We start from the raw sequence: 19,230 nt of genomic DNA on the forward strand, positions 1-19,230 counted from the left end.
CACAACCAGGACTCATTCTCAGGACTCACCCTCTAGACCAGGGGTAGTCAACCTTTTTATACCTACCGCCCACTTTTGTATCTCTGTTAGTAGTAAAATTTTCTAACCGCCCACTGGTTCCACAGTAATGGTGATTTATAAAGTAGGGAAGTAACTTTACTTTATAAAGTTTATAAAGCAGAGTTACAGCAAGTTAAAGCATATAGTAATAATTACTTACCAAGTACTTTATGTCGGAATTTTGCTAAATTTGGCAGAATAAATCTTTATAAAACAACTTACTATAGTTAAATCTATCTTTTTATTTATACTTTGCATACATAGAAATTACATTAGTTAATTGAATTATTAGTGGGATCCCTGAGGCTGATACTGCGAAACTAAATATTGAGTATCCAGTTCAATTTTTGTGAGGCCAAACGAAGGTCTCCCCTTTCAGAAATATTTAGGCTGTTTTTTTTCTTTCGTCATAATATGATTAACAGCACTAAATCCTGATTCCACAAGATATGAGGTAGGGAAAGGTATCAATAAACTGAATACTGTTTTCCACATATTTGGATATAAGACCGTCATTTTTTTATTTTGCCATAGGTTTTTATATCCACCACTGTCGAATTTATATTTACTTTCTTCATCATATCGAATTTCTAACAGTTCTTCTTGGCAAGTTGTACCAGCCTCTTCAATATTTGCGGTAAAAGGATTTTTCATCCAGTTATATACCTTCAATTTCAAAATATCTTCAAATTGTTTTTTTCACGTCCAATTTAAGTTCATTGAGGTGGCTACTGAATCTGTCAATATCCTCTTGAGTTACATCATCTTTTATAGATGATAATTGAGGAAACTGATGAAATTTTCTCTTCAGTAGATTATGACAAAGTAGTTCAAGCTTGTCAATAATAGCACAATACTGCCTGACCTGTGGTGGCGCAGTGGATAAAGTGTCGACCTGGAAATGCTGAGGTCACCGGTTCAAAACCCTGGGCTTGCCTGGTCAAGGCACATATGGGAGTTGATGCTTCCAGCTCCTCCCCACCTTCTCTTTCTCCCTCTCTCTCTCTCTCTCTCCCTCTCTGTCTCTCTCTCCTCTCTAAAATGAATAAATAAAATTTAAAAAAAAAATAAAATAATAGCACAATACTTTGGCAACCTATAATAGTTTTATTAGCTCCTTGAAGCTGCAAATTGACATCGTTAAATCTCTTGAAAATATCTGCCAAGTAAAAGGCATCATTTTTTACTGTTTTTAACTGTTGACACAGATTTGTCTCATTATTACTTTCAAAAAATTGTATGACACTATCACAAATCTAGCCAAAGGTGTACCCTTTGACAGCCACCAAACTTCTGTGTGCAAAAGTAACTTAATAAAATCTTCATTATTGTCCTGGCAAAGCTGCCAAAACATTCTATCATTCTTTGCATTGGATTTGATCTGTTTACAGCTCAAATTATTTTAGTTAATGATGAATGGAGACTTGTACTTAGATGTTTTCCTAGAAGATGTTGTCTTTGCACCACACAATGAATACATAAGACATTTGGCACTTCCTGTTTCAAATAAGCAACAAATCCACGATAGCTACCTACCACTGATGGTGCTCCATCAGTAGCACATGCAACAATATTATTCAAAGGAATATTATTTTTTTGTAAAGTATGTTCTCACAGTATTAAATATAGATAATCTTTTCATATTTGTGATGAGATTTATTGCGATTAGCATTTCTTCTTGTAATATATTGTTTTCATCAAAATAGTGTCATATGCCATCAATAAAGCATCATTATCTGCAATGGTAGATTCATCTAATTGCATGGAAAATGAAGAGTTTTGGAGAAGACTTATAAGTTTGCCTTCAACATTAACTGCCATTTCATCAATTCATCGCTTTACTGTGCTATCGCTTAGGGGCAATGTTTTTAAAATTTGAGGTATAGCCTGACCAGGTGGTGGCGCAGTGGATAGAGCGTCGGACTGGGATGCGGAAGGACCCAGGTTCCAGACCCCGAGGTCGCCAGCTTGAGCGCGGGCTCATCTGGCTTGAGCAAAGAGCTCACCAGCTTAGACCCAAGGTCGCTGGCTCCAGCAGGGGGTTACTTAGTCTGCTGAAGGCCCGCGGTCTAGGCACATGTGAGAAAGCAATCAATGAACAACTAAGAAGTCGCAATGCGCAACGAGAAACTGATGATTGATGCTTCTCATCTCTCTCCGTTCCTGTCTGTCTGTCCCTGTCTATCTCTGCCTCTGTAAAAAAAAAAATAAAAAAATTGAGGTATATCCTAATGCATTACTGTTGAGATAAATTCTTTTATAGAGGGTATTATTACAGTTTCTCCAATATTATAGCTTTTACCACTTTTTGCAATTATTTGTGAAATGCGATAAGTGGCAATTAATCCATCTTCATTTCTTGTATGTTTTTTTCTTAAATGATGCAATGATAGTTGAACGATTTTGAAATTTTTTATATATTTCCTGAAAATATTCAATGGGCTTGTCCTTGTCATTTGGATGCTTTGTAGAAAGATGTTCTCGCAATCGACTTGGCTTCATTGCCTCATTGGATAATGTTTTATGGCACAATAAACACATTGGATGTTGTTTATTTGCAACAGATTCTATGAAACCCATCTTCAGATACTTTGGCGAATAGCTGCGTGCGTATTTTTTTTTTTTTTCTTTGAGACATGGGCTCACGATATTTCACAATATTTTGTTTGAAGCTGTAAGCCCGTGCTTGCTTTCAGAGATCTAACTACGTACTGACTTTAGTTTCGATTACGTAACGCTTTAGCTTTACTTACGTAATGTGAACAAAACTTATGAGCTTGAAGTGTGTTGCGTGGTCGCGACATTACAAGTGTCATGGTTGAGCAAGAGTTTGTTGAGAGGAGACTAAGTTAGAGAGTATCTGTGGCTGTGCGTTTTATAAAATTTTATGTAGTGGGTGTTGGCCAATGGCATCACTTCTTTGCAATCGGGGCGAAGTAGCGAGATATCGGCTAGTTTTGGCAGTCCAAGTGGGGGTTCCTAGAATGTCACCCTATTACCCTAAAACCCAGAATCAAGAAGAAAATATGAGTTAATTGGTGTCTCCATTGTCCATCAGTTTCTGTCATAGAAAAAAGCGTCGAACCATGGAGTTCTTTGCCTACAGGGTAATAAAATGAGGAACTGCTAGTTTTGGGCTGCCCGCTGGATCGGGTGGCGGGTGTGGACCCGGGGTCAGGTACCTGGCCGCTCGCTGATGCGGGCCAGGTGGTCGCGAAAGAGGTTGGGTGTGGTCCCAATACAAATGCCCTGTAACAGAGTCTGACCGCTGTCTTGATCTTGACTGGTCAACAGTTAGTCGATTAGAATGTAATTGTAGTGCCGTTTGGTTGCTCCGCTACCGCCCACCATGAAAGCTGGAATGCCCACTAGTGGATGGTAGGGACCAGGTTGGCTACCACTGCTCTAGACTCTAATGCTCCCCAGCAAAACCAGCTGGGGGAAAAAAACCTTCTCCAGCAAACAATTGCCCCTCCCAAGAAGGAAGGCAGTCTGCAATTTGCAATCCATTGCCCTGAGGGCAAGCACCCACAGCCTTACATAGACCCCCCCCCCCCCACACACACACACACCTGCCCCAATACAAGCTAACAAACCTAAAAAAACACATTTGTTTACCCAACAATATGTAATTGTTTTCTGCCATTCTGTGGCTTGACTTTTTCTCTTTTAGCATTGTTACTGAAGTATAATTTATATACTGTACTGTACTATTCATTCATTTAAGTATGATGAGTTTTGGTAAGTTTATACAACTGTGCAATCATCTCACAACCTAGGTTTTTGGGTTTTTTTTAAGGAAAACTGTTCTTTCAACGAAATAGTTCCCTCATTCCTATTTGTGGTCAGTCCTTCCTCTTCCCCCACCCAAAACCTGGGCAGTCACTGATCTGCTTTCTGTCTCTACTGATTTGACTTTTTCTAAAAATTTTATATAAATATAACCATATAACAGGTAATTTTTCATATCTAGGTTCTTTTACTGAGTACAGTGTTTTATTTATCTATTGTTGTTCATGTATAAGTAGTCCTTTTATTGCTGAGTAATAATCTACTCAATGGATATAGTCACTTTGTTTCTATATTGACAGGTTGATGGACATGATTAGATTGGTTAGTTTTTGGCCGTTAAGAATAAAGCTTACTTTTTCCCCCACTTGCCACTTCTTTGTTTAAGAGCAAAATTTTTAGTTTTGATAAAAGTCAGTTTATGTTTTTGTTTGCATGTTATATAAGAAAGTTTTACCTACTCTAACATTGTAGAGCTTTCTTCCTTTGTTTTCTTTAGAAGTTTTTAATTTTATTTTTTAAGTTTTATGTACACTGTAAGTTTCATTTTTTTTCAGAGAGCTATTTAGTTGTTTGAGTACCTTTTGTTGAAAAAAAGATTAATTTTTCTTCATTAAATTACTTTATTGTAAATTTGTGGTATTTTGCACCCTGAGAATATTTAATTCCCTGTCCAACTTTCTCCTAATGGTTTCAATATCTATTGATGATTTTTGCCTATATATTTATTTTTTATCAGAGTTTGTGAATGAATGATTTTTAAGTTTTATTATTCTTGTGTATATCTGCTGTCATTCTTTTATAAAAAATAACTTTCACTCATCAACTGAGAAGAGTTGTTTAGTCTGAACTAGTTTTATTTATTTATTTATAATTTTTTTATTTTAGAGAGAGTGAGAGGAAGGGGGGAAAGAGAGAGAGAGAGAGAGAAACATCGGTTTGTTATTGTACTTATTTATGCATTCATTGGTTGGTGGATTCTCATATGTGCCCTGGTTGACTGCAGTTTTCTTTTTAAATGATTGGTAAATATTTAAATTTTGCACTTTCATTTTCCATTTACAGAGTAATGAGTTGATATAATAGTCATATCCAGTGGTAGCAAATGAGGCATGATTTTTTTTTAAGTTAAGTATTCTTTTGGAGTTATATTTTATATATTGTATTTCAATCAATTTGGTGAGAGATGAGACCACTAGAGTTGTAACAACAAGCTAGACCAACAGTGGTTTAGCCATGTCGGTATTTGAATGTGAATGGTTCCAACATTGTTCCAGCTATTTCTTTCTCCTTCCTCCCTCCCTCCCTTCCTTCCAACTTCCTTCCTAACTTCCTTCCTTCCTTCCTTTCTTCCTAACTTCCTTCCTTCCTTCCTTCCTTCCTTCCTTCCTTCCTTCCTTCCTTCCTTCCTTCCTTCCTTCCTTCCTTCCTTCCTCCTTCCTTCCTTCCCTCCCTTTCTTTCTCTTTCTCTCTTTCCCTCCCTCCCTCCCTTCCTTTCTTCCTTCTTTCCTTTTTTTTTTTTTTTCCTGAAGAGTGAGACTGGAAGGGAGAGAGATGAGAATCATCAACTCGTAATCTTGGCACCTTAGTTGTTCATTGATTGTTTCTCAAACATGGCTTGACCTGGGGGTTCCTTCCAAGGTAGTAACCCCTTGCTCAAGCCAGTGACTGTGGGCTTCCAGCCAGCAACCTTTGGGCTCAAGTCAGTGACCACAGGATCATGTTGCTGATTCCACACCCAAGCCAGTGCCCCTGGGCTCAAGCCAGATGAGTCTGTACTACGATGACCTCTTGTTTTCAAACCTGGGACCTCAGCATCCCAGGTTAATGCTCTGTGTACTGCACCACCACTGGTCGGCAGATTCAGGTCTTTCTTTCTATTCTGTCATCCTAATGTTCTCTTGCTTGTCATGCCACAGTTACAAGATAACTGTCACACCCTTAGACATATGTCCATATTCAAGTTGTGGAGATGCAGCAGTGCAAGTGGCCAGCCAAGAGGCGATGTTTTAAGTCCTTTTCTAATATGATTTCAGCAGACTTGTCCTTATATCTCATTGGCCAGATTTGGGTTGCAATGTTGCCCCAGCTGTCAGGAGGACTGTGAAATCAAGTATGTTGGCAAAGAGGAACAAAATCGTCAACACTGGCTTTGGCCATTTATGATCCATTACCTGGGGCAGTGCACATTTTTACCCCTTGAGAAAATTGGGTTTTTACTAATATGAAATGGGAAGGGGGGATTAACTAGTAATACTTTACATAACTAGTCTTGGTAAAGCATAGAATGAGTAAAATTATTAATTACATTGTTACTTTATATGAAAAATGAACCATATGTATATCTTTAACTTAAAACATATATTAAAAGAATAAGAGCCTGACCAAGCTATGGAGCAACCGATAGAGACTTGGCTGGGGACACAGAGGACCCAGGTTCGAAACCTCAAGGTCACTGGTTTGAACATGGTCTCATCCGACTTAAGCTTGGGGTTTGAGCGTGGGATTATAGACATGACCCCATGGTCACTGACTTGAAGCCCAAGGTTGCTGGCTTGAGCAAGGGGTCGCTGGCTTGGCTGTAGCCCCTGATCAAGGCACATATGAGAAAGCAATCAATAAACAACTAAGATTCTGCAACGAAGAACTGATGCTTCTCATCTCTTTTCATTCATATCGGTCGCTTTGTCTCTCCCGCTAAAAAAAAAGAGTAGATTTTGACTTTTATTTTTTAATTTTATTTATTCATTTTCTTTATTAGAGAGAGAGAGAGAGAGAGAGAGAGAGAGAGAGAGAACAGGGGGAGGAGCTGGAAGCTTCAACTCCCATATGTGCCTTAACCAGGCAAGCCCAGGGTTTTGAACCAGCGACCTCAGTATTCCAGGTCGACACTTTATCCACTGCGCCACCACAGGTCAGGCTAGATTTTGACTTTTAATGTTTCATGATTACTTTCACTGTCCTATAAAATTCATTTATTATTGTACATATTTTAGATTTCTTGAAATATTATCTATTATCTAATATGATGAAAATGTTTCTCTAGGTATTGATGTTAGTTAAAAACTTTTATTTAATTCTGAACTATAAATTTACATAGGCTATGCTTTTTAGATTATTATGTAAAGAAATTTGAAAGTTAAAATAACCTTTTTGAGGCCCTGGCCGGTTGGCTCAGTGGTAGAGTGTCGGCCTGGCATGTGGGAGTCCCAGGTTCGATTCCCGGCCAGGGCACACAGGAGAAGCACCCATCTGCTTCTCCACTCCTCCCCCTCTCCTTCCTCTCTGTCTCTCTCTTCCCCTCCCGCAGCCGAGGCTCCACTGGAGCAAAGTTGGCCCGGGCGCTGGGGACAGCTCTGTGGCCTCTGCCTCAGGCGCTAGAGTGGCTCTGGTTGCAACAGAGCAATGCCCCAGATGGGCAGAGCATCGCCCTCTGGTGGGCATGCCGGGTGGATCCTGGTCGGGCGCATGCGGGAGTCTGTCTGACTGCCTCCCCGTTTCCAACTTCAGAAAAAAAATACACACACAAAAAATAATAATAACCTTTTTGTCTAAACTGATTATTCCTTTACTATCTTCACCATTTTCTTAGGGTCTCTGTGTGTTATCTCTTCTTTTCTGTAGAACCTTCCTCTTCCAAACCATATTCACTTTCATTTTTTTCTCCTTTCCCTTTTTTTTTCGCTTTTTTCCTTTCCTCACTATAGCTCTGCATTTTTTTTCTGCTTCTTTTTAAAAGGGCTAGAATAAAGTTGATTTCTGGTTGATAAGATCATATTATGCTATTAAATATCCTGCTTAGTCTCTAATTTCATTTAGGTTATGCACTGTTGATGTTGATTGTTAACAGGTTCTGAAATAATCAGATTAGGTTAGCTGAGAAGTACATATCAAGCATTAATGGCTACATGTTACTGAATCAGAAAAGCCAGTGCAAGTTCTGAATCACAACCAAGGCAGCTAATGTAATTCTTGCTTTTAAATTGCATTATTTAATGTGATTCTTTTTCCTTTATTATATGTAATCTCCATTGGAGCTCCATTAAGTTTTTGATGTTTTATTCCAAACACGGTGTCATGTATGTATCATGTTAGGACGTATGCACACAGATATTGTAAATTGCCTTAAATATTTTGTCCTAATATAGAACTGTTATCTATAAGGTGTTGTGAGTTTATTAATATTACTCTTGATGAATAAAGTATTTGGATTTTAAAGTTACTCAATTACTATACAAGATTAAAGTTTTCATGCTTTTTAGTCTTAAAACTTAACCAAAATTCAGCCTAATTTTATTAAGTATGTATTCTACTGAGAGAGTTGTTTAAAGAATTACTTGTATTTTGGTAAAGATCTGTATCCTTTCTATGCTATAAAAAAAAAAGCCTTTTTTTTTTTTTTAACAGATACAGAGAGTCAGAGAGAGGGATAGATAGGGACAGACAGGAACAGAGAGAGATGAGAAGTATCAATCATCAGTTTTTCGTTGTGACACCTTAGTTGTTCATTGATTGCTTTCTCATATGTGCCCGGACCACGGGCCTTCAGCAGACTGAGTAACCCCTTGCTCGAGCCAGCGACCTTGGGTTCAAGCTGGTGAGCCTTGTTCATACCAGATGAGCCCACACTCAAGCTGATGACCTCGGGGTCTCGAACCTGGGTCCTCGGCATCCCAGTCCAACGCTCTATCCACTACGTGACCGCCTGGTCAGGCTAAAAGCCTTTTTTTTTTTTTTTTTTCCAGTAATAAGGATTACCCATATAGAAAGGGTTACCTGTTCTTTGAATTTTTGCTTGAAGTGAGTTTGCCTCTTTGTTGCTATAACCCTGTGTCTTTGGGGAAGCCAAGTGGGGGACATGCTGATCATTTCTGCCTCTCTTTCTCCACCTCCCCCCATCTTTTAAAAATGATTCTAGGGTTTCTTCTTCTTTTTTCTTATTTTTCTTTTTTATTGTATATGAAATGGTTTACCAAGTAAATTTTGAGGAAATATTGTGGTCCTGAAACCTCCTTACTAATAAATTGTTTAGGAGGTAAAATTTCATGATCTCTGCTTGTCTTTCTAGTTAAAATCAGTTGTAATCAACTCAGACTTTATCATAGTGCATAAAGTTTATAAACCAAGTCATTTTGTGAAATACTGCCTGGACTATAACAGCAGAATAGCATCAGCAAAATTTATATTCTATATTTGTTTTTTTCCTTTTCTGAGTGTCCATTTCTCCTCTTGTATATGAAACAAAGAAAAAATAATTTAGCTGCTGAAAATTATTTAGTCAGGAGAAAAAGTAAAATGTGATAGTTTTTGTGATGAAAGGATTATAGGATCCTTTTAGACTTTTAATATATCATCCACAGTGGAATCCTAGTCATGTACATTTATGTCATTTTTGTTTTTTGTTTCCAATTAAATCGAATTGTCATTCTTTTTCATTTCTAATTTCAGTGACGAGAAACTTAAAATCCTGTCAAACATTTGACTTAATGCTGTATTTATGCTCACGAAAGTAATTTCCTGTTAGCCTATAGCCTGGTAAATGTCCTAATATTGCTTGCTGTTTCTTGGTATAATCTTTACAGTAGTGTCCCAGTAGAGCCCAAGTTCTGTGTCGATCAGGCATTCCTGATTCGACTTCGCCATGCAGTGGGACACTCCTGCTTATCAGCAGGCTGGCAGCCTCTTCAAGACTACTCTCGAGGGGGCTATGAGGATGCTACTGATCAGTGCCGTCACCAATAGCCACAGGAGGAAAGACACGAGACTGACACACAAGTTAGTTGCAAGAATCACGCAGGCAATTTATTAATCACAAATCCTTTTGGCATGCCTGGGTACAGTCTAAGGGGACCCCGTCAGCTTGCTCCTCTCGGCTGACTTTGGTCAGAGCTCAGAGCAGCATGGAGAGCATTGGAGTCTGAGCGACTACTGCAGCAGGGGGCCCCTCAGCTTTAGTACCTTTTCTGGCCAAAGCCTTCTAACAGGTGTCAATCTACAGCAGGGGTCTCAAACTCAACTCAGCATGTGGGCCGCAGAGCAAGATCACAGCCGTTAGGCGGGCCGCACTAGGTCTACAAAAGGCAACTGTTACGCAACACTTTTCTCACTGCAGTTGAAAACAAAAGAAAATCAGTACAACAAGCACAATTGTACTCAGTGTCACAAAACGACCAGAAACTGTAGTTCGCATCACAACTGCTGTTAACTAAACTAATATCTAGCTAGGATGCTAGAGAAATGAAAAATACAAGTAGGCCCCTAGGCTTACTTAATTTTATCCAAAATATTTTGAACTTCGTGGATTAGTCTGCGGGCCGCACAAAATTGTTCGGCGGGCCACGAGTTTGAGACCCCTGATCTACAGGATTATCACCTCAAACCACCTTTTTGGGAATTCCTTGCAGGAAGCCCTTTTTATATTAATCCACTGAAATGTTACATCAAGCCACTTTTAAGATGGTTTCTAGGGGAGCTTCTTATTTATGTTAACTTACAGAGTTATGCCATCAAGCCACTTCTTATCTATGTATAACTTCACACACACACTAACTAGGTCCTGGTTGAAAGTCAGAGTGTTTATCACATCTGCACACAGTATATTAATTCCTATCCAGATGGCATAACTTTATTTAATTTCCTTAATTTTAATATTATATCTTAATTACTTTTATATATCTTCCATTTTTTAATATTTCTATATATTTAATTACTATAACATTATATTACTACAACAAGTAGTCTACAGATTTATCTCTGTTCTGTTAGCTCAGTGCCTGCTGTTGCTTTGGTTACAGTATTACTGTTTTGGCAAGCTTATTAAGGATCTTAAACAACTATGCTTTTTTTCTGACTGTGCCTTGTGGGATTTTATTTTCCTCCCTGTAATGTTACCAAGACATTAAAAAAGAAAGAAAGAATTACATCATATTTATTTCCAACGCAGGAGAAATAATTTTAGTTTAATAAATAAAATGGCTCTGCCATCATCTGAAATGCTGTTGAAGCAGAAGTCTATCTTGATCTACTTATGAAATTATCCTTTCTACTCTATTACGTGATCTTTCATTGCATTTTATATTATAATTTATGAAGTTGGGTAATTTCCTGTAAGGTTAAATGATTTTTAAGTTTTATTATTCTTGTGTATATCTGCTGTCATTCTTTTATAAAAAATAACTTTCATCAACTGAGAAGAGTTGTTTAGTCTGAACAACTAAACAACTTATTAAATTTATTTATTTATTTATAATTTTTTTATTTTAGAGAGAGTGAGGAAGGGGGGAAAGAGAGAGAGAGAGAGAGAGAGAGAGAGAAGGGGGAGGGGCAGGAAGCATCAACTCCCATACGTGCCTTGACCAGGCAAGCCCAAGGTTTCGAACCGGCGACATCAGCGTTCCAGGTCGATGCTTTATCCACTGCGCCACCACAGGTCAGGCTGGATGAATTTTTAAAAGTCCAAAATGGGCAGTCTTTCATCAGCTATGTTTTCTGATATTTTCTACTTTGCCTGTATTTGTGCAGTTTGTGCCATTATTAGCACCAGTAGATTTCAGGAACAACCTTTTGTCTTATTTATAAACTTAACAGTCAAGAATATGTTAAAGATATCATTTAACTTTTAAAATATAGATTTTTCTAATAACAGACACTGAATCATAAAAGAAAGAGGAATTTCAGCTTTTTGGGCCTAGGAATACATGTTGGTGTACTAGATTCAGGCTTGGTACCATATTCCCCCATGTATAAGATGCTCCCATGTTTAAGACACACCTTAATTTGGGGGCCCGAAATTTGAAAACAAAATGTATTACATAAGGTTACTGAACTCAAGTTTTATTCATCATAAAATTTATACAACTCCTCATCACTGTTCAAAACTCCCATCCAGCCTGACCAGGAGGTGGCGCAGTGGATAGAGCATTGGACTGAGATGCGGAAGGACCCAGGTTCGAGACCCCGAGGTCGCCAGCTTGAGTGCAGACTCATCTGGTTTGAGCAAAGCTCACCAGCTTGGACCCAAGGTCGCTGGCTCAAGCAAGGGGTTACTCGGTCTGCTGAAGGCCCACGGTCAAGGCACATATGAGAAAGCAATCAATGAACAACTAAGGTGTTGCAACGCGCAATGGAAAAACTAATGATTGATGCTTCTCATCTCTCTCCATTCCTGTCTGTCTGTCCCTGTCTATCCCTCTCTCTGACTCACTCTCTGTCTCTGTAAAAAATAAATAAATAAAAATTAAAAAAAAAAACCAAAAGCTCCCATCCATTAGCTTGTCCTCATCTGTGTCTGATGATGAATCACTGGCTTCAACAATAGCACAAAAAAAGTGAGAAATGCAAGTAAAAAAAATCTATAACCACTGTATAAAACGCATCCAGTTTTTAGACCTCAAATTTTTTGGGGGAAAGTGTGTCTTATACATGGGAAAATATGGTAATTCGGTTGTTTATGACAAATCCAACAATCTATTAATAGTATGATGGACTTAGCCTTCTCTCAGTATTTCTACTACCTGTCTTATCACCTACCTCCCTCTGCTTTAGTCAGTCTGCTCTGGCCAGTAATGCCTTTTTGCTATTTGACTGGCTACTAAGCACATTTCTACCTCAGCACTTAACATTGATACCTCTGCTCTTATCTGTAATTCCTAAGTTCTCCTTAAACTCCCCGTTATTTCCCACCACCTAGAACCAAGATAGACATATAGTAATCACAGAAAAATTATTTATAGTTAGACTGAGTGAATAAAATATAATGAAAAGTTAAGTATCAATCTACATGGATGGCTCAGCCCTCGGTTAACTATGCAGAATTGATTTATTTACTCTATAAACAAATGTAGGATTGTTGTTAGTTCCAGCATGGCTCTCTAATAGGGATTGGTGGTTTTTATTTTTATTTTTGACAGAGGCAGAGAGAGACAGAGAGAAAGACAAGAATAGACAGGAAGGGAGAGAGATGAGAAGCATCAGTTCTTCGTTGTGGCACCTTAGTTGTTCATTGATTGTTTTTTCATATGTGCCTTGACCAGGAGCTACAGCAAACTGAGTGACCCCTTGCTCAAGCCAGCGACCTTGGACTCAAGCTGGTGAGCCTTGCTCAAACCAGATGAGCCTGCACTCAAGTTGGTGACCTTGGGGTTTCGAACCTGGGTTTTCAGCGTCCCAGTCTGATACTCTATCCACTGTGCCACTGCCTGGTCAGGTGGTGTTTGTTAAATTTTAAAAACACACTAATCGTATAATAAACTTCTGATCTTATTTTTTAAAGGAGGAAGGAAATCAAAAGGGGTAAAATTTATATATAGAATATTTAACTTTGTCTTTTATGAAATAAATAGCAGCTAATAATAATATTTGTTCCAAATGCATCGCCTTTGTTCTTATCTTTGATAATTTAAAAATATTGTAGTGCCTGACCAGGCGGTGGCGCAGTGGATAGAGCGTCGGACTGGGATGCGGAGGACCCAGGTTCGAGACCCCGAGGTCGCCAGCTTGAGCGAGGGCTCATCTAGTTGAGTCCAACATCGCTGACTCAAGCAAGGGGTTAGGTCTGCTGAAGGCCCGCAGTCACGGCACATAAAAAACAAACAAACAAAAAAATATTGTAGTAATTGCTCAAGTACCAGTAAAAGTTGTAGATTATATATATATATATATATTTATTTTTTTTTTCTGTTTATCTCTGTTTCCACTCTACCCACACTTCCTTTTAAAAGAATCCAACCCAAGTCGGGACAGCTCTTCAGGTTTTCCATAACCTTGGCACTTTGAAGAATACTGTCACCAGTGTCGTGGATGGTTATTGTGCTGCTTTAGAAGAAAGTATCAACAGTGCATTGGATATCAAAATTTTGACTCAGCCTTCCCAGTCAGCTGTGAGAGGTAAGGATGTAGTTTATATTTAGCTTCTTTATTTATTTATAACTGAGAAGTCCTTTGAACAGTATACAAAACACTGCAGTTTCAAAGCATTTTAATGACTCATTTTTTTAATAGACAGAAAATGAGAGAAGAAATTATGTTTCAGAATTTATTTATAACATTTTTGTCTAATCAGTGAGTTGAACTGGCCAATTGGTATATTCAGAACTTCTAGATAAAAATCTATAAACTGTGACTTTATTTAGTTCAGAGGAAACAGATGCAAGAAAAAAAATGGAACATATTTTTTTTTCTCTAAAAGCCTTATCCTCACATGTACTTCTGAGACAGAAAATATTTTTTAAGGAAATGCCATCTCTACCCTAGCTTTTGGGGCTTTTCCATGTGATAATTGTATTCAAGAGCAGTAATGGCTAACTGTGAAGAGAGAACCTGATAAAAACCATTGGGAACATTACAACTACAGCAAAATCTAAAGAAAACTACTAAAGACCTGTAGATTCAAGGTGGAGAGGAGCAGCCCTACATTGCACCCGATGACACTCACATATATAATACACTTCATAAACCGGAAAGACCATACTTTATGTATTCCTCTCACTTATCTAAGCAATCCCAACTCTGCCTTTCTTTCCTCACAGTCTTCTCTCCTATTAATATGGATGCGCTGCACTTGCTCCTGGCAAAGACCAGGTACTCAGCTTTTGCATTAGATCCCATCACTCAAGAGCATTGCTTTAGTAGATCCCCTCTCTGCTACTTCATCACTTTTTCATCTTTTGCGTATCTCTTCCATCACATATGATCATGCTAGTGTGGCTTGACCTGTGGTGGCGTAGTGGATAAAGCGTAGACCTGGAAATGCTGAGGTCGCTGGTTCGAAACCCTGGGCTTGCCTGGTCAAGGCACATATGGGAGTTGATGCTTCCAGCTCCTCCCCACCTACTCTCTCTCCCTCTCTGTCTCTTTCTCTCTCCTCTCTAAAAATGAATAAAAAAAAAAAAAAAGATTTAAAAAAGTCATGCTAGTGTGTCTTCTGCTTAAGGACAGTCAACCAAATATATCTTATCTGTTTCTCTTTTCAGCTTTACTACCCTATTTTATTTACTCAGACTACAGAATAATTTCCCAAACGGTTGTCTATGTATACTGTCTCCAGTTTTTTTTCTTTCCATTTTTCTGTTGAAGAAGGTACTGTAATTATTGTAGAGATGTCTTAAAGAATAAATGAAATAACACATGTAAAATTAATAACAGAATTCTTGATACATGGTTAATACTAAAATATTATTATGGGAAGCCATTATTATTTTTATATTTATTATATAAACATAACCTTGTAACGAGATATATGTCACTTATAAATAAGTTTCACTAGATAGAAAGATAAAAGAATCTTAGATCTTAAATGGATTTTTAAAGGTTAGCACTAGCTCTGAATAGGTCTGTAATAAGACTATTTTAAGAGAGATTTAAACAATAATTGCCAAAGGAGATTTCACTCTGTTTTTCCCAGCAACTATTCTCAGAAAGGTTGATCTAAAGTTTAAATTTTCAGGAGCAGTTTAATCTCACCCCTCTTGTGTTGTCAAAAGAATAGGGGAGAAAATGAAAGCCATTATTCACATGCTGTCAATCCTAATGTATGCTCTTTTATTGAAAGAATAAAGAGTTTTAAACTCTTATTATCATCTGTTAAGGAGAATTGATGCTTCTCATCTCTCTTTCCTATTTGTCCCCCTCTTTCTGCTTAAAAAAATGAAAATTAGAAATACATACCATTAATACAATTTTAAGGGGAAAATGTTACCTATAATATATTTTAAAGCTTATAATTCAGTAAGAAAAGGATAAGCAACTCAATTGAAAAAATAGATAAAGACTATGAATAGGAAATTTAAAGAAGAACACATCCAATAAATGTGAAAAGATGTTCAGTCTCTATCTGGAGGATGAACTATTAGGGAAATATTAATTAAACAAGTTAACTATTTCTCAGTCATGAGATTGGCAAAATCTAAGACAGAACTAAGTGTTGTATGAGATTGCAAAATCTTGTCCTGTAATTGTAGGAGAATAAAATGGTTTAAACACTTTACTCAGTTTTATCAAATTGATCTGTAAGATTTAAAATATGTATACCTTATGATTTTATTATTTCTTTTAAGATTCTATTCTAGAAAAAAAAAAAAGATTCTATCCTAGAGAAACTGAGGTATACATGCATAAGAATTTTTATTGCCCTAATGTTTATAATAGTGAAACAGTGAAAACAAGTTTTCCTTCAACAGAAAAATGATAAAATTAATACATTTGTAAATTTCCAAATTTAAATAATTCTCAAAAACATTACATGAAAAAGTAAGTTGCAGAAAGGTATGTATAGTACAATCCTATATTTGAAGTCTAAGAACATGATAGACTTTGCTATATATTGTTTTGCATATGTAAATATGTAATGAAAGTATAAATATATACACACACACACACACACACACACATTGTAATATATCAAATTCAAAATAGCATTAGCTCTGGGTATAGAGCAAGGGAAATGGGACCAGAAATGGAAGGATTTAAAGGGAACTTTATTCATTCATTTTAAATCTTTTTCATCATTTTCTTTTTCAAGACTATTTTTTGCAGCAGTTTTAAGATCACAACAAAATTCAAAGGAAGGTTTCTGACCAGGTGGTGTCGCAGTGGATAGAGCGTCGGCCTTGGATGTGAAGGACACAGGTTCGAGTCCCCAAGGTCGCCAGCTTGAGCATAGGTTCATCTGGTTTGAGCAAAGCTCACCAGCTTGGACCCAAGGTCGCTGGCTTGAGCAAGGGGCTACTTGGTCTGCTGTAGCCCCACGGTCAAGGCACATATGAGAAAGCAATCAATGAACAACTAAAGTGCCACGAGGAAAAATTGATGCTTCTCATCTCTGTCCCTTCCTGTCTGTCTGTCCCTGTCTATCTCTCTCTCTCACACTCTCTCTGTCTGTCAAAAAAAAAAAAAAAAATTCAAAGGAAGGTAACAGAAATTGCCCATATGCCTCTGTCTTTATACATGAATAGCCTTCCCTATTATCAACATCCTCCACCAGAATGGTAAATTTGTTACCAAGGATGAAATAACATTGACACGTTGTAATCACTCAAATTCTATAGTTTATATTAGGTTACACTCTGGGTGGTATACATTTGTCCAAACAAATGTATAATGTCCTATCTCCATCATACTGAATATTTTCACTGCCCTAAAAATCCCATGTTCTGCCTGTTCATCTCCACCATAATTGAAAGTTTCCTTTCAATTATGAATAAAGCTGCTAAAACATCTATGTGCAGTTTTTTTTTAATTAACTCCTTGAGGTAAATACCAAGCTGTGTTGTACAGTAGGAGTACTCTAAATGTGGTGAGAAACCACCAAACTGTCTTCCAAAGTGGCTGTACCATTTTGCAATCCCACCAGAAGTGAGCGAAGGTTCCTATTGCCCCACGTTCTTGGCAGCATTTGGTGTTGTCAGTATTTCCAAATTTTGGCTATTTTGATAGATCTGTAGTAATATTTTATCATTTTAATTTGCATTTCCTTGATGATGTATGATGTTGAACTTTTCATATGCTTATCTGTCATCAATAAATCTTTTTTGGTGAGGGAGGTGTCTGTTATGGTCTTTGCCATTTTTAAATTAGGTTGTTTGTTTTCTCATTGTTGTATTTTAAGTGTATATTTAGGATAACAGTCCTTTTCAATGAAGTCCAGTTTAACAGTTATTAATTTCATGGATTGTATCTTTGGTTTTATATCTAAAGTCATATTCATAAACAAAGTCGTCTAGGTCTTATCCTGTGTTTCTATGAGGTTTATAGGTTTGTGTTTTACAGTTAGGTATGTGACCCATTTTGAGTTAATTTTGATGAAGGGTGTCTAAATTCCTTTTTTTTTTTTTTTTTTTTTGCATGTAGACAACATATGATTGTAGGTTTTTAAAATTTTTTCTCTTGATTTGAGAGAGAAAGATAGAGTAAGAGAAAGAGAGAGATATAGAAGCATCAACTCGTTGTTCCACTTAGTTGTTCCATTTAGTATGCATTCATTGGTTGCTTCTGGTATGTGCTCCGACCAGGGATGGAACGCACAACCTTGGCACACCAGGATGACGCTCTATCCACTAGCCAGAGCCTTGAGTTGTGTTTTTTCTCTTCTTCCTTTCCAAGAGAGAGGAGAGGAGAGAGAGAGACAGACTCCCACATGGCCCAGACTGGGATCTACCCTCGGTAACCCCTGTCTGAGGCTGATGCTCTGCCCATCTGGGGCCATGCTCGCAACTGAGCTATTTTTAGCACCTGGGGTGGAGGCTCCATGGAGCCATCCTCAGTGCCTGGGGCTGATGTACTGGAACCAGTTGAGCCATGGCTGCAGGAGGGGAAGAGAGAGACAAAGGGGAGGATAGGGGGCAGGGTGGAAAAGCAGATGGTTGCTTCTCCTGTGTACCCTGACTGGGAATCGAATCCAGGATATCATTACTGTTTTCTGTTGTTGCTCTTGTTCTTTGTTTTTATCTTTGTCTTTTACTCTTTTTCTTTTTTATTGTTTGTTTTACATGATTTCAATTTTTTCCTTCCTTTTATCAGTTATACTTCTTTTTAGACTTTTTATACCAGTTTCCATACAAATTGCAATATAAATTTAGAACTAATTGAAATCCACTTTAAAATAACACTATACCACTTCAAAGATAGTGTGAGTACCTTGTAATGACAAAATAATTCTAATTCCTTCCTCCCATCCCTGTACCATTGCTGTCATTCATTTTACCTACATATAAGTATACATAAACATACACATATGTACACACATATAAGCTACAAACATGAGCATATATAATCAGATACATTGTTGCTATTATTTTGAATAAACTGTGTTACAGTTAGATCATTTGAGAAGTGTTTTTTTTACCCTCTCTATTCCTTCTTCAGTGCTATTCCTTTCTCTTTTTTTGATTAATTTTAATGGGGTGACATTGGTAAATCAGGGTACATATGTTCAGAGAAAACTTCTCTAGGTTATTTTGACATTGGATTATGCTGTATTCCCATCGCCCAAAGTCCAATTGTCTTCCGTCACCTTCTGATTTTCTTTGTGCCCTTTCCCTCCCCCAACCCCCTCCCTCTCCTCTCCCCCCACCCTGTAACCCCCACACTCTTGTCCATGTCTCTGAGTCTCATTTTTATGTCCCACCTATGTATGGAATCATATACTTCTTAGTTTTTTCTGATTTACTTATTTCACTCCGTATAATGTTATCAAGGTCCATCCATGTTGTTGTAAATGATCCAATGTCATCATTTCTTATGGCTGAGTAGTATTCCATAGTATATATGTACCAAAGCTTTTTAAGTGCTGTTCCTTTCTTTATGTAAATTCAGGGTTTTGGCCTATATTATTTTCCTTCTCTCTGAATAACTACCTTTAACATTTCTGGCAAGGTGGGTCTGTTG

The 19,230-nt window shown here is 37.5% G+C and overlaps 1 protein-coding gene across 2 annotated transcripts in view; it reads left to right on the top strand.

The window, feature by feature from the left end:
* COG5 (component of oligomeric golgi complex 5) overlaps positions 1–19,230 on the top strand; it is a 444,866-nt gene that overhangs the window by 218,023 nt on the left and 207,613 nt on the right. For both annotated transcript variants that reach the window (XM_066342433.1, XM_066342435.1), the window contains exon 8: positions 13,569–13,734. In XM_066342433.1, the coding sequence (XP_066198530.1) occupies positions 13,569–13,734 (166 nt within the window). The remainder of the gene's footprint in view (positions 1–13,568; positions 13,735–19,230) is intronic.

The sequence above is a fragment of the Saccopteryx leptura genome, chromosome 6, assembly GCF_036850995.1.
Source record: "Saccopteryx leptura isolate mSacLep1 chromosome 6, mSacLep1_pri_phased_curated, whole genome shotgun sequence".
NCBI lineage: Eukaryota > Metazoa > Chordata > Mammalia > Chiroptera > Emballonuridae > Saccopteryx > Saccopteryx leptura.